Source organism: Notamacropus eugenii, chromosome 1, assembly GCF_028372415.1.
Source record: "Notamacropus eugenii isolate mMacEug1 chromosome 1, mMacEug1.pri_v2, whole genome shotgun sequence".
NCBI lineage: Eukaryota > Metazoa > Chordata > Mammalia > Diprotodontia > Macropodidae > Notamacropus > Notamacropus eugenii.
The window spans coordinates 259,943,290-259,966,739 of record NC_092872.1 but is presented as its reverse complement, the minus strand read 5'-3'; the positions used below and the strand labels follow the sequence as shown (position 1 = coordinate 259,966,739).

The window sequence follows — 23,450 nt, the reverse complement described above, 5'->3', positions numbered from 1 at the left end:
AAGAACATTACATTTGATCCTAACACTTTGAGTTCCAACTTCTTTAGCTCCCTCCCTCTCCACCCCTTCCCCTTGGAAGACAAGCAATTCAATATAGGCCAAATCTGTGTAGTTTTGCAAATGATTTCCATACTAGTTGTGTTGTATAGGACTAACTATATTTCTCTCCATCCTATCCTGTCCCCCATTACTTCTATTCTCTTATGATCCTTTCCCTCCACATGAGTGCCGACCTCGGATTGCATTCTCCTCCCCATGCCCTCCCCTCCATCCTCCCCTCCACCCTGCTTGTGCCCCTGTCCCCCACTCTCCTGTATTATGAGATAGGTTTTCCTATCAAAATGAGTGTGCATTTTATCCTTTCCTTTCGTGGAATGTGATGAGAGTAGACCTCATGTTTTTCTCTTGCCTCCCCTCTTTATCCCTCCACTAATAAGTCTTTTGCTTGCCTCTTTTATGAGAGATAATTTGCCCCATTCAACTTGTCCCTTTCTCCTCCCAATATTTCTCTCTTACTGCTTGATTTCATTTTTTTTTTTTTAAGATATGATCCCATCCTCTTCAATTCACTCTGTGCACTCTGTCTCTATGTATGTGTGCGTGTGTGCATGTGTGTGTGTGTGTACTCCCACCCAGTGCCCAGATACTGAAATGTTTCAAGAGTTACAAATATTGTCTTTCCATGTAGGAATGTAAACAGTTCAACTTTAGTAAGTCCCTTATGACTTCTCTTTGCTGTTCACCTTTTCATGGTTCTCTTCATTCTTGTGTTAGAAAGTCAAATTTTCTTTTCAGCTCTGGTCTTTTCATCAAGAAAATTTGAAAATCCTCTATTTCATTGAAAGACCATTTTTTCTTCTGAAGTATTATACTCAGTTTTGCTGGGGAAGTGATTCTTGGTTTTAGTCCTAGTTCCTTTGACTTCTGGAATATCCTATTCCATTCCCTTCGATCCCTTAATGTAGAGGGTGCTAGATCTTGTGTTATCCTGATTGTATTTCCACAATACTTGAATTGTTTCTTTCTAGCTGCTTGCAATATTTTCTCTTTCACCTGGGAATTCTGGAATTTGGCCACAATGTTCTTAGGAGTTTCTCTTTTTGGATCTCTTTCATGTGGTGTTCTGTGGATTCCTTGAATATTTATTTTGCCCTCTGGTTCTAGAATCTCAGGGCAGTTTTCCTTGATAATTTCATGGAAGATGATGTCTAGGCTCTTCTTTTGATCATGGTTTTCAGGTAGTCCCAGAATTTTTACATTGTCTCTCCTGATTCTATTTTCCAGTTCAGTTGTTTTTCCAATAAGATATTTCACATTATCTTCCATTTTTCCAATCTTCTCGCTGTGTTCTGTGATATCTGTCTTTCTCATAAAGTCCTTAGCGTCCATCTGTGCCATTCCAGTTTTGAAAGATCTATTTTCTTCAGTGAGCTTTTGAATCTCCTTTTCCATTTGGCTAATTCTGCTTTTGAACGCATTCTTCTCCTCATTGGCCTTTTGAACCTCTTTTTGCCAATTGAGTTAGGCTAGTTTTCAAGGTGTTAATTTCTTCAACATTTTTTTGGTTCTCCTTTAGCAGGGAGCTGATCTGCTTTTCATGCTTCTCTTTCATCCCTCTCATTTCTCTTCCTAGTTTTTCCTCCACCTCTCTAACTTGATTTTCAAAATTCTTTTTGAGCTCTTCCATGGCCTGAGCCCATTGGGTGGGCTGGGACACAGAATCCTTGATTTCTGTGTCTTTGCCTGATGGTAAGCATTGTTCTTCCTCGTCAGAAAGGAAGGGAGGAAGTGTCTTTTCTCCGAGAAAGTACCCTTCAATAGTTTTATCTCTTTTCCCTTTTCTGGGCATTCTCCCCAGCCAGTGGCTTGACCTCTGAATATTCTCCTCACACCCACCTCACCTCCTGATCCTCCCAGCCAGCGTTTGGGGACTGAGATTCAAATGCTGCTTCCCGCCTTAGGGCTTTTGGTGGGGGCAGGGCTGCTATTCAGTGTGATAATTAAGTTCAGGTGGTCAGGTCGGGGCAGGGCCGCCTCTCAGACTCAGTTCCCTCAGGGGGTTTATGTACAGACCTTCCACAATGGATCCAGGCTCCCGCCCGCTTGGGGAGCCCCTGTCTGCAGCTGCCTCTCAGCTTCTATCTCCTGGGGGGGCCCGAGCCATCGGGGCACCCCACTCCCCTCTCGACCCGCCAAAGAGACTCTCTCACCGACCCTCGTCACCTGTTGGTGGGGGGGCTTGTGCCGCCGCTGGAGATCCCGTCCCTGAAGCCTGCTCGGATCTGTACCTCTCGAAGCTGCAGCCGCCACAGGTCTGGGCTGGGCTCTGCGTCTGCAGCGCAACGGACCTTTTGCGAGAGGTTTGCAGGTCCCTCTGTGGGTGGAGGGACCCGCGTGGCCGCTGGAGATCCCGTCCCCGAAGCCCGCTCGGATCTTTTCCTCACGGTGTCGCGGCCTCTGCAGGGCTGCACTCAGCTCCCAGTTCCGGCGCCCAGTCCACAGCGCGAAGGACCCCCCGAGAGAGGTTTGCAGGTCTCTCCGGAACAGAAATCTCCCTCGCTCCAATATTCCTTGGCCTCTGGGTGCAGAATTCACCGTGAGTTGGTCCCCTCTAGCTGTTCTGTGGGTTGTGGGTTCGGAGCTATGTGTATGTGCGTCTTTCTACTCTGCCATCTTGGCTCCGCCCCCTCACTCTTGCCTTTATTGGATTTTTTTGGTGCTAGCATTTCTTTCTTAGCTAGCTTTTCTTAAAACTTGATGCTCTAGAGCCCTGTAATCAAACTGGATGTCTTGTAAACCAAATTACATCCAATTGTTGAAGGGTTTCAACTTTAGCAAAGCATCAATTCTGCCTCTCTAAAGAATGTTAATCCCAGTATGGAGAACAAGTAAATGTAAACAAGTTTGATGTCCTTATTGAGATTGTCCTTTAAGCTGGTCATCAGCCTCCCTCTTTTTTAGTGATTCTTTCACCTTGATTAATAAATAAAATATCCTGTTCCTTCAGCTGTGACATTCAGTTGGTAAGAGATAGAAAAAGAAACCTACAGCGTGTTTAGGGAACAGAGTTCTCTGTGTGATCACTGACTTTGATGGCTGAAGGAATTGGAGAAAGGCTACCATGGGCTGGAGGGAAGGGACAGACAGATGTGACAAGATGGAGTTACAGACTAGGCAGAGGTTTCTGACTTGAAAGTGGGAGGCACAAAGGTAGATTCTTTTTGTAGGAAGATTAGCCAGTCTGAGTTGTCCAGGTTGCTTGGAAGGGTTGGAGAGAGCTAGGTGATATATGTGCTTCCTTGTAATAACTATGTGGAAATAAGATCTGGGGTAACGACCTTGAGAATGAAGAAACAAGGCTAAATCTCAGACATTTTGGAGGGAAAAAAATATATTAGAGAGGAAAGGGTCAGAAATCAAGCTCTGGTTGATGATATGGGCATTGCTTCCTTGTAAGATGGACCACTGAGGGGGCTAAAAATAGCCCTATTGCTTTCTTTCGGAATCAGATCCCTCTTAAAGCTTGTTTATGTTTTGAGTTTGAGAAAAGGCAGTGTTCCTATTAAGGCTATTTTCGTTAAGTAGTTTTAAAATTTTTTTAAAAAATCATTTATTACTTATCTATTTTTAGTTTCCAACATTCACTTCCACAGGGTTTTAAGTTCTGAATTTTCTGCCCTTCCCAAGACAGTGTGCAATCTGATACAGGCTCTACATATACATTCATGTTAAAAATATTTTCACATTCGTCATGTTGCAAAGAAGAATTAGAACCATTGGGAGAAACCACAAGAAAGAAGAAACAAAAAAAGAAAATAGTGTGCTTTGATTTGTATTCAGATTCCATAGGTTTTTTTTTTTTTCTGGATAGCATTTTCCATCATGAGTGTTTTGGAATTGTCTTAGACCCTTGCATTGTTGAGAAGAGCTGAATCCATCAAAGTTAATCACTGAACGATGTTGCTGTTACTGTGTACAATGTTCCCTTGGTTCTGCTCACTTCACTCAGCATCAGTTCATGTATTTCCAGGTTTTTCTGAAGTCTGCCTGGTTACCATTTCTCGTGGAACAATAGTATTCCATCAAAAGAGCTTGTTCAGTCATTGCCCAATTGATGGACATCCCCTCAATTTCCAATTCTTGGCCACCACAAAAAAAGCAGCCTTAAATATTTTTGTACAGTAGTTTTTATTTTTAATTAGACATTTTTTTCTCTCATCTCAGTTGAACAAAAACGATAAAGCTGACAAATGTCCATTACTTTCACATTTCGTAATGTGTTTAACCATCCCCTGGTCTCTTCAGAAGCTCGAGGTACTTTAAGAATATTGTTGCTGCTTTGTGTGTTTACTTCTTTGGCAAATTACTCCTGGTCAAACCAAGTCAATAAGTATTCAGTGCTGATTCCATGCCAGGCACTATACTAAGTGTTGGGGATTCTGATACTAGCAGAAAGACTGTCCTTGGCCTGAAGCTCACATTTTAATGGGGAAGGATAGATTCATGGGGGGGAAGGGGCATGGTAAAGAAGGTCTAGAGAATCAAGAATGCACCCTGGAGAAGATTGAAGATGTAGCTGACCTGGCATCCTCCTTCAAATGGAAGGTCTGGGAGGAAGAGTCTCGGGTAGAGTGAGTTCATTAAGGCCTCCAGAAAAGCATGGGGTACATTGTTGACATAATCCATTTCAGTGCTTCCCCTCTATTAGCCAAGAGCGCAGGTCACCTGAAGTATTCATCTTTCTATCCCTCTTTCCCCAATAAGAAAAGTGACCAATAATGCTACTTTTGCATTCGTTTGTTTTTCCTTATTAGCAGATGAGCCCAGGATGGTTCTGGGGACTGAGCCTGAGGTTCTAGTGGGGCGGGTGGATGTCGCAGCCTAGGCAATGGAGGTGAGGCAGCAGCTGGTGGCTGGGAAGCTCAGGGTCATCTTAGAGAAGTTTGTCACCAGAAAGTTGGCTCTTGGGTGGTCTTTTGGGGCAACTCATTTTATAGGGTTTAATCTATATTGTTGGTTGAAGGGAGTACTAATCACCAAATCCTCTTGGATTGGGGCCCTGAACCGGATGCTGAGCCATGAGGGCTATGATTTTGATGGGATCCTGGAAGTCCAAAAGCTGAGCCCAGTCTTCAAGGGACAGTACTATTTCCTACTCCTTCCCTTGTGGCTAGTGTAACCAGGGTGTGCTGATTTCCCCCTCAGAAACTCTTCATCTGGTAATTAAGAGAGGATCAGATCGCTAAGCCTTGGGAGAGGAAGTAAAAGGAGCAATGAATTTGGGCTCAACCTTGGGTTCCCCATTGATGGGGTATGGGACCTGAACCCCTAAAAAGGAAAAAACCCTCAGTCCTCGAACTTTCCCACAGATTTCAGCTGCCCAGGTTCACTTGAGGCATTCGACCCATCCCAGTTAGTGATCTTTCAACTCCCTTCTTTGTGGCCCCTGACCCAGCCCAGCCCTCCATTCTCTGTTACCTCCCTACTACCTATTACCTCTGGATAACCCCTAGTCCACTTGTCACTCCTAGATCTCCTCCAAATCTTCCCACAATCTTTTTCCCTATAAAGTATCAGTCTTATCCCTATCAAGTGCACCACCAACTCACTAGGAGTCTGGACTGCTTGTATTGGCAGCAGAGATAAACTCTTGCTTGCTTGAAAGGCTTGAGTGGTTGAATTCTTTCCAGGCAGAACCATGCCCTGTACCCTTGCATTTCAGGGGCCTCCGTACCCCTAGACTGCAATAGCTATGAACGATGTGATCTTGGCTAAGCCACAGGACCTCTCATTCCTCAAATGAAGGAGTGAGACTCAGGTAACTGAGGTCCCTTCAAAACCTGTGACTCCTCAAAGTACAGCCTTGAAATATGGAAACAGCTGACCTTGCCCTGCTTTGCATGCTGTCAGTTATGGGAGGCTATTTGAATCATTCCATCAAGAAGCAGTAAGGGAAGTGAGGAGTTACTTGTCCTTCATTCTTGAAGAGGACCATGACATCAGGGAGGTGATGTCATGACATGCAAGTGAATTGGATTTAAGTGAGGGAGGGCTGTGCGAAGTCACCAGCCTCACTTTCTCCTCTGGAGCCATCTGAGTCTATTGGAGTGATATAAATCAAGATGCCTGGAGATGACCCAAGATGCCATGAGAGATCTTGACCTTTTTAAGTTTAGGTCTTTAACTGGTCTTTGTTTGACTGAGGCAATTCCCATTCAGTGATTAAGGATTGGTAAGAAATGAGGCAGAGAATGGTCCCTTTTACCTAGTCCCCCCAAAAAGAAGTCAGTCTGGGAGGGGAAGACTCTCAGGGTTTTTGGCCAAAACTAAAACAGTTGCTATTGCTAACCTGGGCCCAAACAGTGACTTAAGTAGGGTTTGACCTAGGACCTATTGTTGACCAATCTATGAGAGCCAGACCGGGGTGGGGGGTGGGGTGGAAGCTGGTAGCTAGCCTTGGAGCTGGTGGATGAGGGAGAAGTTCTCCTTGATTGACTAAGATAGCTTTAAGCCTTTGTGATAGCATTAGGGACAAATGGTACCTCAAATGAGTTAGCAATTACTAAATTAAGGAGATTGCAGTTCTTCTGATTTATTTGGGAGAAAAAGAATTACATTGTAAATTAGGAGTAAATAAATTTATTTTCACAGTATAGAATGCAATTTTTGGTTCAGGTTTGAGACCACCTTCCTACCATGTCTTTATAAAGTAAATTTTATTGATATTTTTTATATCACCTAAATTATTTTTAAAAATGTATAAGCATTTTCTTATTGCAGTAGAATAGTGTTTTAGAAGGTCTCACAATAGGCTGGAGAAGCAGATTCTCACACTGGCCATTACGTTACCAAAATTTCCTGTTGTTATCTTCTCTTACCCTTCCCAGAAACTCATCTCGTATAGCATAATATCTTTTTTAAAAGAAAAAGAGGTAAAGAAACAATAATTAGCAAAACCAGTCACTACTTTGAAAAACACTCAACTATGTATATGTGTAGCACTCCACACTTGTGGCCTCCCAAGGCCTACAAGCAGTAGGAGATGTGTCTTTGAGGCCAAATTTGTGGTTTATAATTTTGCACCATTTCCTTTTTAAAAAATAAAATTTTATCGGTAACTTTGGTTTTTTGTTGTTGAAGTTTCTCCTCATATTCCTCCCTCTTTCCCCCCACTCCATAACAATCCCATTTGACAAATAATTTTTTAAGGGAAAAAAAAGAGAAAACAGTGAACAAAACCCAGTTTGAAAATAGATGCACTGCTTCAGTGTGGGAAACAGGAATGGGTTGGGGGTCTTTTCCGAGGCCAGGCTTGTTCTCTGGGCTGGTCTGTGCTGCTGTTTGCATTGTTCTAGTGTCTGTATCTGGCTCCCCACTACCCCTCAGTCTGTGCTTTCTCTGCCTCCCCATATCTATCATATCCCTCACACCTTTGTTGGCTTGTAGCTCAGTAGCGTCCCTGCCATTCCTGTTCCACAGTTTCTTGGGCTGTTCCCCAAAGGACATTGGCTTGGTTTCTGGTTCTTTTCTACTATGAGAAGCACAACTGTAAATGTTTTGGCTTGTATGAGGAGCTTTGTTTTGACCAGTGACCCCCTCGGGATATATGCCTAGTGGTGAAGTATCTGAGTCAGAGGGTATGGGCTTCTTTTTATTGATAATTTTCTCTTGGTTTATCCCAAGGAAAATGGGTCACATGGTGAATAATAAAACTTAATCTGTGTTTTTATCTTTTTTGCAGCTGAAGTCAGGAAAGTCTTAGACAAATTTTACAAGAGGAAAGAAATACAGAAACTGGGCACTGATTATGGCCTGGATGGTAAGGCAGCTTGCTTACTGGGTAACAGAGACATAGAGTAAACCTTCCTGCTTCCTGCTGGGGATGGGAGGAGGCTGGGAGGCGGCTGGAGGGGGATTGAATGAACGTGTGTCGTTAGCTGTGGACTCTCTGAATAAAGGGGAGGTCACCTTGACCAGCTGGGCTGGTCCTCCATGTGATCCACCAGCTTGTGTTAATGGGGACAGCCCTGGCCTTGGAACCAGGACTGACTCTGGGGTTTACTGGCAATCAGACTTTGTTAGTTTGTTAATTCAGCTTGATTTTATTCCTAGCTCCAAATTCTCCTCCTCCCCTCCATTGAGAAAGCCAGGAAAACAAAACCTGTTACAAACATGTAGTATCAAGCAAAACATGTTCCCTCATTTGCCAGAACTCTTAGGATTTTGTGAGCCTCAGTTTCCTCTCCTGATAAATGAGACCCTCCCCCCCCCCCAGATTAAATGATTTCTAAGGTCCCTTCATTATGCTCTCTGATGCTGTGTTTTCGATAAACCAAAGGAAGCATAAACAGGGCCTGTCTTCTACTGGAAACACTTGATTTTTATGCAGTAATTTAGGACCAGAGTCTGCTAGGTGGTGCCAGAGTGCACAGAGAGCCTGGAGTCAGGACGGCTGGAGTTCCAATGTGGCCTCAGACATTAGCTGTGGGCCCTGGGCAAGTCACCCAACCTTGTGTGCCTCAGTGTCCTCATCTGTAAAATGAACTGGAGAAGGAAATGGCAAACCTCTCCAGTATCTTTGCCAAGGAAACCCCAGATGGGTCATGAGTCATACATGACTGAACAACTAGAAGTTAGGGCCAAGGCAACTTCAGAAAAATTGGATTTCTAGAAAAAACTGACAAAGGGCAGTCATCCAGAGCAGGGACTGAGAATCTTATCCACCTAATAATTCTAGGACTCAAGATGCAGTCTTTTTTTTTTCCATAATGAATGGATTGCATTAGAATCCATAAAAATGGGGCCAAAATTAGATCAAAGGCCCATTAATATCATTCAGGGCTTCTCTTTCTCTCCTCTTAAAAAAAAAACAAAAACAAAACTCCATTTCCTAAAATTATTTCTTTTTAAGTTGTGTTATGTCAAATTGGACATTCACTGTTTTCTGCTCTTGGAAATCAAACCCATGAGGAGGCCATTTTGCAAGAACATCTAAGCCCTTTAGTGTGGCCATATCTCATTTGTATTTGGGGAAGAGTTCTGAAGTACTCTTTAAGTTATCTGGGTCTTTTTCTATCATGGAACATCCTTTTTTTATCTGCAGTTGTGAGATGTGATTTGAGTTGACTTCAGATTTTTTTTTTAGGAATTTAGCACAATTATTTTTTGGGGGTGGGATCAAGGTTTTTTGGTTTTGTTTTCTTAATGTAAAATTCACTTCCTATTTTGATTTCTGCATTTCACAGCCCGACTCTTCCACCAAGCTTTCATCAGTTTTAGAAATTATATCTTGCAGTCTCAGTCCTTGGATGTGGACATTCACATCACACTGAACGATATCTGCTTCGGTGCAGGCAAGTAGATGGTGGGACAGGCGGTTATCCTGTGCAGGCTGAGCTCAGGCTCAGGCCTGGCCTTTCCTTTCTGGCACTCTCCCTGCCCTCCCCCTGCTCCTTATATTCTTGTCTTCATGAATCCTGTTTGTTTTAGTTTAGGCATCAATAACTTCCTTGGCAAATGGTTTAATGTTTTACTTAGTGGCCTAGAAGAAGTTAAACTTGGGAGAAGTCTAATTTTTAAAATTGTCACCTTGAGGAGCAGTTATCCACCATCACCTCTTATTAAAATAAGGATTCCTGAGAAGATTCCTCAGCTTATCCCCTCTGGTCCTTTGGGGCAGTATGAGTCTTGAGGGATACCGCCCCACCCCCCCCACCCCCCGCCCCGTTGTTCCCCCAGCATACAAGAAAAGCCAGGTTACCTTGTATGGGGCATCAGCAGGGCTGGAGGCTCAGGGCAGTAGTTTTTTACAGAGGGATTGATTTGTCTTTGTGGTGGAAGTCTCCTTGTGATCTGTAGGGTCTTGTTTGTACTGGCATTTCTAGAGATAAACACAAGTTTTCTCTGAATAATGTATCTCCAAATAACTTAAAATCATTTGATTTTACTCTTATCCCCTTAAATCTCTCTGTCTGTTGGCAGATACCCACTTGTGTGGGACCCTCAGGAAAGGGTCCAAGGAGCTTCTTGTCCTTTCCCCAGCTGAGAGCAGTCAGGAACAACCTTTTTGTCAGCTCTGACCCTTTTGCTCACCTCCAGTCTTGCCCTGCAGCTCACGTGGATGATCTTTTCCCATTCTTCATGAGACATGCAAAGCAGATGTTCCCTATGCTGGCTTGTAAGGATGATCTCCGCAAAATCAGCGACTTGCGCCTGCCACCCAACTGGTCAGTTGTTTCATGTGCTCTTCTAGTCTTGGAGGTGAAGGGTCACTTGTGTCTTGGGCCTGAAATTCAAACATTAAGTCATTATTTTCTCCCAAAAAAGCACAAGCCTGTAAGATGAACCAGTCTGTAGGATTGGTAGCAGAGCTCAGACCTTGTAAACTTGTTCTGCTCAGTTTTCAGAATGTTTCTTAGGTCTGGCAGCCTGCGTTCCAGGTGTTTGAAATACAAAGGTGAAGTAATTCATCCTGAAGAAGCATGGAATGAATTAGGGGGAGTGAGCAGCCACTAGGGATGCACAGAGGAAGGCAAGGCAGCCTCTGCTCTCCAAGCACTCAGTCTCATGGGCAAAGACAGTACATATAACAGGGGGACTTGATGCTGGGTTGGGACGGCCATGGCAGCCGCTGTGGCTTGTGACCCTCCCATCTTTGTAGCAGGGTTCTAGTGGAGACTCGATGTGAATGGCCCCCTAGGCTGAAGAGACCTGGGCCATCACTGTGGGAAGCAGAGGGTTGGAGGAGAGCAGGCTCTCTCAGAGGATGAGGACTAGGCTGCGCCACGGTAATGCATGCCAATGGCCTGGATCACTTGGTACCCTCTCAGTTAGTCTGGTAGAAGGGATAAGAAATAGACACTGATGATGATGATGGTGATGATGATGATGATGATGATGATGGTAGCAGTAATAATAATAATACACATTACAATGTGATTGTTGCAAAGGAGAGCTCCAAGCAAAACAGCATGGGAAGCTCAGTTTATTTCCATCGGAGTTTTCTCCCCTACTAGACTTTGAGCTCCATTGAGGGAGGGAGGGTACTGTATCTTGTCTAAATTTGATCTTCTCCCCAGTACCTGGTGAAGTCACTGTTCTGTACCTTTGTGAAGTGCTGGACATCACTTAGTGAGCGTGCTGAGTGATGCACTAAATTCTGTCTGGGGGAGAAATGAGGAAATGAAATTGTTGGTAAAGGAGGGAACAGCAGATTTGATCCTTTTCACATTAGTCATGTTGTAAAGAAAAATCAGAACCAATGGGAGAAATCATGAGAAAGAAGAACAAAAAGAGAGAAAATAGGAGGCCAGGGTTTTTTTGTCTGTGTTTGTCTTTTGTATCTGCAGCGCCTTAGTAAGTATTTGTCTACAAGTTAGTAGATAAATTGGGTTTTATTGACTAGTAGCCAGGAAGTAAAACCTATTTTGTTATAACCTGTGACTTTGGGATGACAACAGTCTCATTTTCTAAAGGAGCTGCCTGGTAAACGTTCAGTCTCCCATGTTTGGTATTTCCCCAGGTCACAGGCTTGTATGCCAGGCTGGGGTTAAAAATTGCTGGGATTAAACTGTTTCCCCTCTTTCTGTCTTAGGTATCCAGAAGCCAGATCAATTCGGCGGAAGATAGTGTTCCATGCTGGCCCTACCAACAGTGGGAAAACCTACCATGCAATTCAGAGATACTTGGCTGCGAAGTCTGGGGTCTATTGTGGCCCATTAAAGCTATTGGCCCACGAGATCTTCGAAAAGAGTAATAATGCTGTCAGTATGTCACCAGCTGTTCCCCTCCCTTCTTGTCGTAGAGACACTTAGTGGGGATGTCTGAGGGAGCCCCCTGCAGCCACTATGTTTGCCTTTGGTCATTGCCTGAGTTGGATGGCTCAGCTAGGGTGGTTTCTCCCTGTGCAGCTGCCATCACTTGGGTTGGCATCTAGATAATGCCTAGAATTCTTTTTCCTCTCCTCCTTATTACATGGTTCTGAGGGAAGGAGAGATTACTTGCCAGTGAGAGGCCTGGGCATTTGAGAAATTAACTCTTTTTGTTTGTCTGTCCCTTGGGTTTACTTAAAAACTGCCATTGGAAATCCATTCCCAGCCCTCTCTGGCTCAGCCAGTGTTTCAACAACTACATGTTAATATTAGGATAAATCTTACCACATTAGAGAAAAGTCCTGACTGATTTAGTAATTGTTTTTTTTTTTTAACCTATTTGCTACTGTTTTCAAGGTAGAAATTCATTTTCTTTTCATTCCCATAGGGTGTGGTATGTGACTTGGTAACAGGGGAAGAACGGGTGGTCACAGACCCAGATGGAAAACCAGCTGCCCACGTAGCTTGCACTGTTGAGATGTGCAGTGTCACATCTCCTTGTACGTATCAATGAGTCTGAACCTTTGGAATCTAGCATTAGGTTTCTCTAGTTCTCCTATAGAGTCTTAGTAATGTAGGGTCTTTTTGACTTGTTCCCCTCAATCTGTACATGGAATTGGGGCACAGTGGTGAAGTGGAAGGAACTCTGAACTGGGCATCTGGCCTCCAGAGGCCTGAGTCCTGGTCCTGGTACATACTTGTCCAAAACCTCAGGAAGGGACTTTACCTCTGTAACTCAGTGTATTTGTCTGTATATTATAAACCTATTACAAAATTACCCTGAGGAAAATGCTTTGTAATTCTTAAAATGTCCCATAGCCATATTGATGTCAATTGCTTATTCAAGAAAGAAGGTGTTTCTGGTTAGAATGCCAAGGAAACACCTTGAGGGAAATGCCCCAAGTAGGAAGCCTGGCATCTTGGAGGGAGAGGACAGGAGCATCAGGCGGTAGGACCAGGGGGCATGGTCCCTGCCCCTGCCAGATCAGGGGGAGCACCAAGGCATGCTGTGAAGACAACATTGTCCATCTGGGCAGGAGGTGCCCTGGACTCATCTCATGGGGGATCATGGTGACTCCCCCATTCCTTGGACCACAGGGGCCTCCACTGGCTCAGTGCCAGCTGGTGGTTCTTAAGGAAATCCCTGGGTCATTCATCGTGGAGGCTGCAGAGAAGGACCTTTCTGGCAAGAGTGTTGCTTTGGGTCAGTTATGGGGGAAACAGCTCCCCAAAAGAACAAAAATGGAGAGAAAAAGTCCTTCCCCCGACCCCTATTATGAGAAAGGGGTATAAAGGAACAGGAATGAGTCTGATGGGTGGTTTGACTTTGGGGGGTTGTCCTCGTTCTGGGATGATTCACTGCTCTGCTGAATGCTGACTGTGGCTTCTTTTAAGATGATGTGGCCGTGATTGATGAAATTCAGATGATTAAAGATCCGGCTAGAGGATGGGCTTGGACCAGAGCGCTCCTGGGTTGGTATTTCAGTGTTTCCCTGGGGTCTTGTGGCATCGGGAGTGGGATGCTGGGCTGCTGCTGCCACTGTTGTTCCTGTTCCTCCCTTACTTCCCTTTCCCCTCCCCATCTTCTCCAGGGGACTCTAGAGGCTGTGACCCTCCAGACCAAGTTCTGTGTGTTCCAGTGATCCTTTCCTTTTACCCCTTAGGGCTCTGTGCGGAAGAAATCCATTTGTGTGGAGAAGCTGCTGCTATTGACATTGTGACAGAGCTGATGTACACCACGGGAGAGGAAGTGGAGGTAGTGGGACTGTTCTGTCCTCCCAGCCCCAAGAGTCCCATTAGTGGAGGAGGGGCCGGGGGTGCAGTGGGGAGCACCATCCTTGGTCAGCGAGACCGCACCTCCAGTCCTGTCTTTGTGCTCCTGGGCAGGTCTGACCTCTACTGCTCAGCACCTCTGGCCAGTGCCCTCTGTCTGGGTGCCATCCTTTCAGCCTGCCAGTTGTGTAGACTTGCCTCTCTTAACAGCTCTGCTCTCTCCCTCACCTCACAGAGCCAGGCCACTGCCATTGTTCATAGCCTGATGATGTGTCTCCCATCTCTTGACCCCTTTTCTCTGCTCACTTGGCCCTCAGTCTCTCTTAGCCTCTGAGTCTCTCCCCCTCTGCTCTCTTCTCTGGATATTCTGTTGCCAGGGCACCTTTCCATGAGCACAGCCTGACCAGGTTACCCCCTTCTCACTAACTCTAGCCTCTAGGATGAGACACAAACTCTGCTTAGCTTTTTGGGCTCCAGTTGGCCTCTGTGGTTTCTGGTGGTGCAGTTACAGATCTGGTTGGCTGGCACTCACACATTTTTGCTTTCCAACATAACTAGACCATTCCTGGGTCTACCAGCCAGGAACCAATGTGCCTGTCTTTGGGCGGTCCCTCCAAGCCTGACTGTCGCCAGTTATCTGAGATGAGATAAATCCATCCTCTGAGGAGTTGTTTTGATTTGTTTTTCTCTTACTTGGGTGGAGGTCAGGAGGAGAAGAGGAAAGAATAAGAACCGGCTGTTTTCTCCCCCTCCAGAGAGGGGGTATGTTCTGCCCCTCTGTGTCTCTCTCACAGCTGCTGGACATACTGTAGGACACTGTACGGACACTGCTCCGTAAGTGTAGATGTCGTCTGTGGCCTGAACTGTGAACCAGCCTTGAAGATGTCTCCCGATTTCTATCGGTAGCTGCTCTTGCCCACAAAAGGGATGAGGGTGCTTGTGTCAGTCAAAGAGATAATAACAGAATCCGGTTTTTGTAAAACATTCAGATGGCACTACATAAAGTGAGATAGTGACGGTTCTGAACCCAGATGAAACAAAGTTAGGAAAATCAGTACAGTGCCAAGAACTAGGATGTATTCATTCTCAAACCACATTTCAAAATTTTAATTGGAACTGTCTGCTGCTTTGGTTGGTCCCTTCCTATGAATGCAGACTGTTGAAAGCTGAGTTTGTGGAGGAATAAGACTCTGGACTCTGTCTCCAGTCCAGAGGGGCTACCTATGGGCTGCAGAATAGGAAGGCGGATGTGCAGCCCTTGGGGTGGGGGAGGAGGCCACTCCCCCTGCTGTGGGTACAGGGGAAGAGAGTGAGAGCCAGCTAGGCAGATCCCAATTTGAACCCCAGCCGAACTACACAGCCACTGACTCCTAATCTCATCTGTTTGTGAGCTGCAGATGTTGGGTTTGACTCCAGCTCTCCTGGCGACAGACCTCAGGGTGTGCGTTGCTTTACCATCTTTAACCTCTTGATCCTAGGTTCGAAATTATAAGAGACTTACCCCCATCACTGTGTTGGATCACGCTCTAGAGTCCTTAGATAACCTTCGCCCTGGGGACTGCATTGTCTGTTTTAGCAAGAATGACATTTACTCTGTCAGTCGTCAGATTGAGATTCGGGGCCTGGAGTCGGCTGTTATATATGGCAGTCTTCCCCCTGGTAAGGACTGGTTTTCATCATCACAAGGTTTGCCTCGTCATTGTGTCTGAGGGAGGGGGGAGGGTGCTGGCTTAGGACCTGTGGTAGGGACTGGGAGATGGGGTCTCTCTCCATGGGAATGATCTGGAATCAGATTTCATTCCAGTAGCTGAGGTTGTTGGCATGCTCTTAGAATATGGGGTGAGTTTTCTTTGATCTGGTCTGGGCTCTCCAGAGTTCTCCTTAGTATTGTTCAGGGATCCCAAAAGGAGTAAGGAGGGCTTGGCATAAAAGGGAGGGCCAGGAGGGTTCATTTGGAAGGAAGAGAGCCAGGGAAGGAGAGGATTGAGGCCTGTGCGAGAAGGGGAAGTGTTTATGGGTGGAAAGGGTCTGGCGAAGGCTCTGAGGGACATGATCTGGGAGGGCTTGAGGTGCCCTGGCCCGATATAACACTGTCTTGTGACTGATGCTGTTTTAGGGACAAAACTCGCCCAAGCAAAAAAGTTTAATGATCCTGATGATCCGTGTAAAATCCTGGTGGCCACAGACGCCATTGGCATGGGACTGAATTTGTAAGTGCTTGGTTTTGAACAGAGGGGGAGTGGATTTTCCATGGGCTATGCAGCCAGCCTGTTCTAGTCCTCCTGGAGGAGGCTTCTTGCCATGTAGACCCGAGGTTATCTGGCTTGTTGCTGAATCTTGGGCAGGCACATAGAGAATGGTAGATGTCAGTTATTAAAGAGACCCCTTCTCAGGCACCATTGACCCACTGGGGGCCTTTAGGCAAACCTTTTCCCTTATCTTCAGTCAGTTGGTCAACTTTTTTTTTTGGACCCTGGTTCATGGGGATGGTGTGGATGGGACGTGCTCCGTAAAAGGTTTTCTTACCCATTCAGAGACTGTATGATTATGCAATACTAACTGGCCACCAGCCTTCTTCCCAGGAACACTCCTAGTTCAGTTACTCAAAGGGAAAGAGAGGGAGAAAGGTCCCAGAGTCTCTCTCCCTGTTGTTCTCCTTTTGTAAATGGTGACTGTACCCTGAGCTATTGAGAGTATTCTGTGATCTCTCTTGTTTGACTTTGTTGCAGGAGCATAAAAAGAATTATTTTTAACTCTCTCATAAAGCCCAGTATCAATGAGAAGGGAGAGAAGGAAATGGAGCCAATCAGCACCTCGCAGGCTCTGCAGATCTCGGGCAGGGCTGGCAGATTCAGCTCCAAGTTTAAAGAAGGGGAGGTTACTACCATGTATCCAGAAGACTTGAAATTACTGAAGGAGATTCTGAATAAGCCTGTGGAGCCCATAGAGGTAAGTCAGCCCAGGCATGTGCCTTGTCCTCATTGCCTGCTTGGTGAGGCATCCAGAGCATCACCAGACCACCTAGAATGAAGGAGGTCCAGAGGGCCTTTGGGCTGTGGAGATGGAGCAGTCATCAAGCTATGTATTGGAGGCCTCTCGAGCCAGAGCCTGTTGACTGTCAGCACTTAGCTGTCCATCCTTCAGCTCTTTAGAGAGACACATCCTGTGGCAAAGGAGAGAGTCCCTTGGGCTCAGTTGGGGTCAGGAAGCCTGGTCTTCTTTCTCAGCTCTGCCTAGTCCTGGCTGTGTAACCTTGGACAGGCCTCAGTTTCCTTGTGTGTAAAATGATATGAATGATACTCATACTGCGCATCTCACAGGACTGTGGGAGAAAAGTGAGATGATGAGTCTGGAGTTTGGGGGGTGATTGAAGGTCAGAGGTAGGTAGAGGGGGGTACTGTCGGGGTCCAAGGGCTGCTCAAAATGATACCTGGAGAAGGGACAGCAGAGGTCAATTCTGTCAGTGTTCTTATCACCGGTTGCTCTCTGGACCCCATCTCTGGGATGAGCTTAGGCAGACCTGAAGCCTTAAGAGGGCTTTGTGTCACTAAGGGAATGGACTCAGTGCTAGGACACTGGATGAAAACGTACATCAGAGATGGAAGCCAGTTTTGTGTTTTGTTGAGGGTCAGTGATGTGGAACATTCATTGGCGAGGGCACAACATTCATTGGCGAGGGCACGTCATTCATGTTCCTTAGTTGTGTTGGATAAATGAACCATGCTACAATTGGGTAGAAACTGTCATAGAAATGCAAGTCTTAACATCCACTTCCTTGAGACCAGGGTGGGCAAGCTATTCTTAGGGAGACTTCATACCACTGAGTCACAGGAGCTTAGGGTCAGAGCTGGATGGGACTAGGGAGGTCAGCCAGTCCCATCTCTGTACTGAGGCCCAGAGAAGAGGTCATGTGACATGAGTAACAGGCCAGGATTCAGCCCTAGCTCCCCGGATTCCTAATGTAAAGATCTTGGTGCTCTGTCATGGCTCTCCTTTTCCTTGATTTACCTTCTCATATTCTCCCATCCCTTCTTTTGTCCCTTTTCTCCTGCTTGTTAGACCTGATGCCTATCCGTGGGCCTCCTTGGCTCTGTGGTCAAGCAGAGTACTAAAGAGGTTGCTCGAGTGCTGTGGTCTTTCTTTCCTTGATATGCCTCTGGTTTTCTACCCCCACTGTTGGTCACTGATTAGCAGTGAGACTTGTAGACACTTCCTCCTCTTGAATGCATTTTCCGATAGTCTGCCAGACTGGTAGAGGCCTACCCAAAAGCCACTGTTTCTTATTCAACCAAATCATTTCTAGAGCAAATTGCTGCGATTTAAGTGACGTGTTGGGAACCCTCTGGAATCAGTTTTGGTTCCGAGCGTGAAATCTTGAGTTCATTGCTACAAATATTTATTAGCTGACTACTGCCTTATTGTAGAAGAGGTCTGAGAAGTATTCTTACATGATTTGGTTGGCTCATTAATTACCTCTTTTTTTTTTAACCCTCCTTAAAGGCAGCTGGCCTTCATCCCACTGCTGACCAGATTGAAATGTTTGCATACCATCTCCCAGATACAACTCTCGCCAATCTTGTTGTAAGTAGATGCTGATTTTTAATCTTTGTGTTACATCTCAATAAAAATGTTAAATGTGTGGCAGTTAATTGGTTCTCATCATGAGTGTGTGTTTGGGATAGTTGGATTTGTTTTAATTCGTTATATAACTTTTTCTCGTGCTATAGGCTTGGAAGTTCCGTCTTCAAAATATCACCTTAGGTTTTTTTTTCTTTTTCTCACCAGTCACTGGAGACTTTGGACCTATAGCTGCCACTCTTAGAATATTTGGGGGGCAGAGAGTACAGGTTTCCTGGACCTTTAGAGATGGGTTGCAGCAAGTGTGGGCCTGGGTGCTGCATCCCTAGTAGGTCTGGAGAACTGCATGGACCGACTGCTTACCTTGATTTTGTGTTTGTCCTCTTTTGTCCTGTCCTAGGACATCTTTGTGGACTTCTCCCAAGTAGATGGGCAGTATTTTGTCTGCAACATGGACGACTTCAAGTTCTCTGCAGACCTCATCCAGCACATCCCCTTGAGTCTGCGGGTGAGGTACGTGTTCTGCACGGCCCCCATCAACAAGAAGCTGCCCTATGTCTGCTCTTCCCTGTTACAGGTGAGCGTCCTCCCTCACCTGTGCTCCTTGGGACCTTGGGTGCAAGTGGGGCTGAGAAGACCTCAAATCTTAAGAGTGGAGGCAGTCAGCGAGCGTCCAGTTGGGGAGGAGATGAAATGGGTGAGGTCGTAGAGTCATTCTGTGACCTCCTGACAGATCAGCACTAGGGAGGGAGGGAGGGCAGATACAGGAGCAGGTGGAGACTGAGGAGGAGGGGAAGCCGCCTGTTGGGGTGTGGACAGAGTGTTCTGAGAAAGGCCACGTGGGCAGCCTCTTCCTCACTTGAGCCTTCGTCTTTGTACTCCTAGTTTGCAAGGCAGTACAGTCGGAATGAGCCACTGACGTTTGCCTGGTTACGCCGCTACACTAGGTGGCCCTTACAGCCACCGAAAAATATCAAGGACCTTGTGGAACTGGAAGCCATCCATGATGTTCTGGATCTCTACCTGTGGCTCAGGTAATGGCTGTGGGCTCAGCAAGCACATTTACAGTTTGGGGCCAAAGGAAGAGCTTTTAGAAACAGCTGGATTTCTCTTGTGCTTTAAGGGCAGTGGTGATTATTTTCACATCTGTCTCAGAGAAAGCTAATACATGTGTCATTATCCCTGTTTTAAATATGAGGTGCCTGAGGATTAGCCAGGCTAAGACTGAGCTGTGTGGCACTGGGGCTGGCGTTTGACCCCTGCTTGCCTGACTTTGAGTCCTGTGCTCAGCATGCATCTTCACGCAATCAGATTCAGAGCTGGCCCTTAGCGGTCACCTAGTCTAGCCTCTCTAGAGGTCTGTCAGCATCTGGGGCAAATGTGGCCTTTTGTGGATCCATGTCCAGATACCTAGTGAAGGGCTGTTTGATCTGGTCCCTGGCTCTTGAGGCCAGTGAGACTGTGTGGTGCTCACAAGGGAGGAAGCCGTGGTGAGGCAGAACAAGATGGCGGCTGTAAGAGACATAGGCCTTGAACGGGACCTGCTGCTCTCATTAGATCCCCAAGCATCAGCGGCTGTCCTGCCTGTCAAGGAAGTTAGAATGTCATCACCTCAAGAGGAGAAGCCTCTGCTCTGGCTTCTTGATCGAGGTCACACTTCCTGCACTCTGGGGCTTTTGAGATGAAAATCACCTCATGCTCTATAAAGTGCTGGGAAAAACCTCTCTCTTTGCCCTGGATTTTATCTCAAATCTCGATCTTCATCACTCTTCTGCCAGAGTGGAGGCCCGTTGGCGTGTGAGGCCTAAAGGAGAGTCAGCAGTTAGCATGCACTGAGCTGACATTGGGGGCGTTTTTGTTGGGCTACTGGTGCAGTGTGGTGCCCCAGGAATTGTCTCGGGGCAGTCCTGTTGATGCCATACCACCACTAGATAGTGGTTAGTCAGGCTGAAGACAGGCTGTGTTCACATAGTGGCCTTGGAACCCAAGCAGTTTACCCTGGTCACTATGGTTGACCCACTGTTGAGGCCCCAGTGTAATGCCTTTTTTCTTTCAGCTACCGATTTGTGGACATGTTCCCCGATGCCAGCCTCGTCCGAGATCTCCAGAAAGAACTCGATGACATCATTCAGAAAGGTGTGCACAACATCACCAGGCTGATTCGCATGTCTGAGTCCCAGCGTATGTTGAACTTGGACAGTTCTCCAGCTGGGAAGCAGGGCCAGCTGCCGGGGGCTGCAAAGCCCAGCCTGGGAGAAGCCGTGGAGGCAGCCATGGTGGAGAGTCTGGCTTCAAAGTCCTTGGCCTCAAAGTTGGTGCGACAAGGGCGGCTCACCCCACACATGCTGAAGCAACTGAGGAAAGAGTGGTTAAAGCAGCAGACAGAGGAGGGACGGGCCAGAGCTGAGAACAGCAGCCACTCAGACAGGATGAGGAGGAAGAAAAACGATCCAAATGCGCACTAGATTTTTAGTACAAAATAAAAACGGGGTCTCTTTTGAAAGCCTTTTCTGGTTTGCTTTTGATCCTGGCTGCTCTCCCCTTCCTGGTGGGCCCCCATCTGTGAACAGAGGTCACAGGGGCCCCTGCAGGGGCTTTGGGGAGGTTGGTCACCCCAGCCCCTTCACCCTGCATTGTCTTGGATCATGAGATTATCCTAAGGAACAGAAATCTCTGGTATGTATGTCACCGGCTGTGTTTTTAGGCTGTTGGTGTATGAATTGTTCTCATTTCACACAAATTTTCCCAGGTTTCCCTGAAACCTTGCCTTTCGTCCTTGCTTCTGGCACAGTGATGTTCTATTATGTTCATTTGTTCAGTGTTCTCCAGTTGATGGGCACCCCTTTCTTGTCCAGTTTTTTGCCACTATCAAAAGAACTGCTATAAATATTTTTATACCTATGGATCCTGTCCTTTCTCTTTGGTCTTTTTGGGGGTTACTGGGTCAAAGGGTATGCACAGTTTAATGACCTATGAGCCATAGCTCCGTATAGTTTTCCACAATGTCTGGACCCATATTCTGCTTAGTGTGCCTGCTTTCCTGCAGCCCTTTCGATAATTGTCATTTTCCTTCTTTGCCAGTCTGAAGGGTGTGGAGTAGAATCTCAGAGTTGTTTTAATTAGCATATTTCTAATTTATTAATGGTTTGGAGCATTTTTCATGTGGATGTTTATAGTATGGATTTCTTCATTTGAAAGCTCTGAAGCACTGTAAAAGAGCATTTCTGTTATCGCTGAGCCACAAGCTTACACTAACTGGTCAGTCCTTAAAACCACCCATTACATTGTTGGACCTGGACCTCTTATCCCAGTTTTCTGCATTATTTTCAGACTATCCTTTGAATACTTTAGAATGAAATCTTGATTAGCAATGTTGTATCCCTTAAGCACCAAGAAAACTTTGGCTCATCCCTTGTTAAAATCAGAACTGAAAGGCTCTGGTGAAACTGGACTGATGCAAGGTAGGCCTTCAGCCCCCTGGATTAAACTTTTACATGATGAAGTGATGAGGAGGACTGTGGATTGGGATTCAGAAGAGCTGGACTTGATTATGGTTTGGTTACTTGCTCCTTGTAACCATGAGCTACCCCCCCCTTACCTTTCTGGACGTTGTTATCTCTAGATGAACTCTATGGCTCTTCCCTTCCTGGCTCTCAGTCCTGCCTGTCAGCAGTCCTCTGAATTTGGGATGGGCCCCCATGTGCCCTAGACTTGAACTAGCCTTGGTTGGGATAGACACCATTCCCTTCCTATGGATGCCATTCAGTAGTACAGAGTTCGTTGATAAGAGTATGTCATGAATGGTAATATAACGTTTAACTGAGATGACAATCATCAGTCTTTTAACCTTTGCCTTCTGAGGAAGCAAGGGTTGAATGTGACTCTTCATGGCTTTGAAACATTTGGAAGGGTGTGGTTCTCCTACCCTTCTGTGTTTGGACAATTTCCTGAGTCTCTCAAGTTCATTTGACTTTTCCCCTTGCTTTGGAGCATAATAGAAAATCATGTTCTTCCTCTTTGGAAAATTCCTAGAACAGGATTAACTTGCCGATCCATATAACGATCCTATTGCATTTCTGAATTGTGATGAAATGTGTCTTTGAAATAAGGGTTCCTCCAGCCCTCTTCCTACTCCACACATTTTTTTTGGAGGTAGAGACTCATGCTGTGACTTGGGGAAGTCACTGAAAGGGTATGAGTTGGAAAGGGGCCATGAGGAAGGGCTTGAACACAGTTGAACAGGTAGCCCAAAATTTGGAGAAATTGCTAGCCCTTCTATTGCCCTTGAGTCAAAGAGAAAAAACCACTCCTTAAATTGTGCATTTGCTGAGATGGGGAGTGGGGAGGGGGTTTGGGGGGGGAAGAGAAGATGTGTTGGGGGAAGCAGCTTCCCAGCCCAAGTTCAGGTGTGACTGGGGTGTGATGGTCAACAATAGCCATGCTTTTCTTTTACTCTTTCAGAGAAATTTGCTGCTAATCATTGTAGACATCTGAGCTCAATTAGTTTCCTCTGTGAAGTTCTCTTTCAGCCCAATCTAATAGGGCAAAGGGGGTTGTATTGGTTGGAATATAGGCCATACCCTTAAGAGGAGCCATCTTTGAAAGGGAAGTAATAGAATATATGCTGAAAAGTGATTATACTAATCACCACATCAAGTTCTGTGTGTGTGTGTGTGTGTGTATATATTTTATATGTTATACTAATCCCTACATCAAGAGATATATATATGTGTCTGTGTATATATATATACACATGTATGTACATACACACACTTGACTGTAAAAATTTATGTATATTTAATTCAAATTAAAATGCTTTATCCCTTTTTAACACTGCTGTCCTCTTTGGTCTTTGTTACTCAACGCTGTCTGTTGTCTATGATCTCCCCACTTAGAACACACATTCCTGTTTTTTTCAGGACAGATTTGGGATGAAGCTACAGTCATGTTCTCCAAAATCCCGTGGATTTTGTACCTGCTGTTTGCCACAGGTTCCAAAAGACCTTGACATGCTAGAATTGTTAGATTCAATTGAATGGACCTGGAACTTGAACCCATTTGTGTGGACAGGTCTTTCTCTGGCATCATTTGGCTGCATAGACCTATGCTTATAGGAATGACAAAGCCTGTAGGCTATAATTTTTGTGTATCTGCATCTCAGAAATGCTTAGAAATGTAAAAAGAAACTTCAGGTCTTCCAGAACATAGCCCCTCTTGTGAGTGGCACAT

General features: G+C 45.7%; 1 protein-coding gene across 2 annotated transcripts in view; it reads left to right on the top strand.

Annotated features, from left to right (window-relative positions):
• Positions 1–23,052, top strand: part of SUPV3L1 (Suv3 like RNA helicase) — a 28,859-nt gene extending 5,807 nt beyond the window's left edge. The window contains exons 2-15 of one of the 2 annotated variants that reach the window (XM_072628760.1): positions 7,742–7,819; positions 9,246–9,353; positions 10,112–10,226; positions 11,594–11,762; positions 12,259–12,370; positions 13,266–13,343; positions 13,535–13,626; positions 15,122–15,302; positions 15,760–15,853; positions 16,373–16,592; positions 18,144–18,224; positions 18,622–18,798; positions 19,107–19,255; positions 20,278–23,052. In XM_072628760.1, the coding sequence (XP_072484861.1) occupies positions 7,742–7,819; positions 9,246–9,353; positions 10,112–10,226; positions 11,594–11,762; positions 12,259–12,370; positions 13,266–13,343; positions 13,535–13,626; positions 15,122–15,302; positions 15,760–15,853; positions 16,373–16,592; positions 18,144–18,224; positions 18,622–18,798; positions 19,107–19,255; positions 20,278–20,686 (2,063 nt within the window). In that variant the 3' untranslated portion in view covers positions 20,687–23,052. Of the gene's footprint in view, positions 1–7,741; positions 7,820–9,245; positions 9,354–10,111; positions 10,227–11,593; positions 11,767–12,258; positions 12,371–13,265; positions 13,344–13,534; positions 13,627–15,121; positions 15,303–15,759; positions 15,854–16,372; positions 16,593–18,143; positions 18,225–18,621; positions 18,799–19,106; positions 19,256–20,277 lie in introns of both variants that reach the window. The other variant, XM_072628761.1, reaches the window with a different exon arrangement.
• The last annotated feature ends 398 nt before the right edge of the window (positions 23,053–23,450 follow it).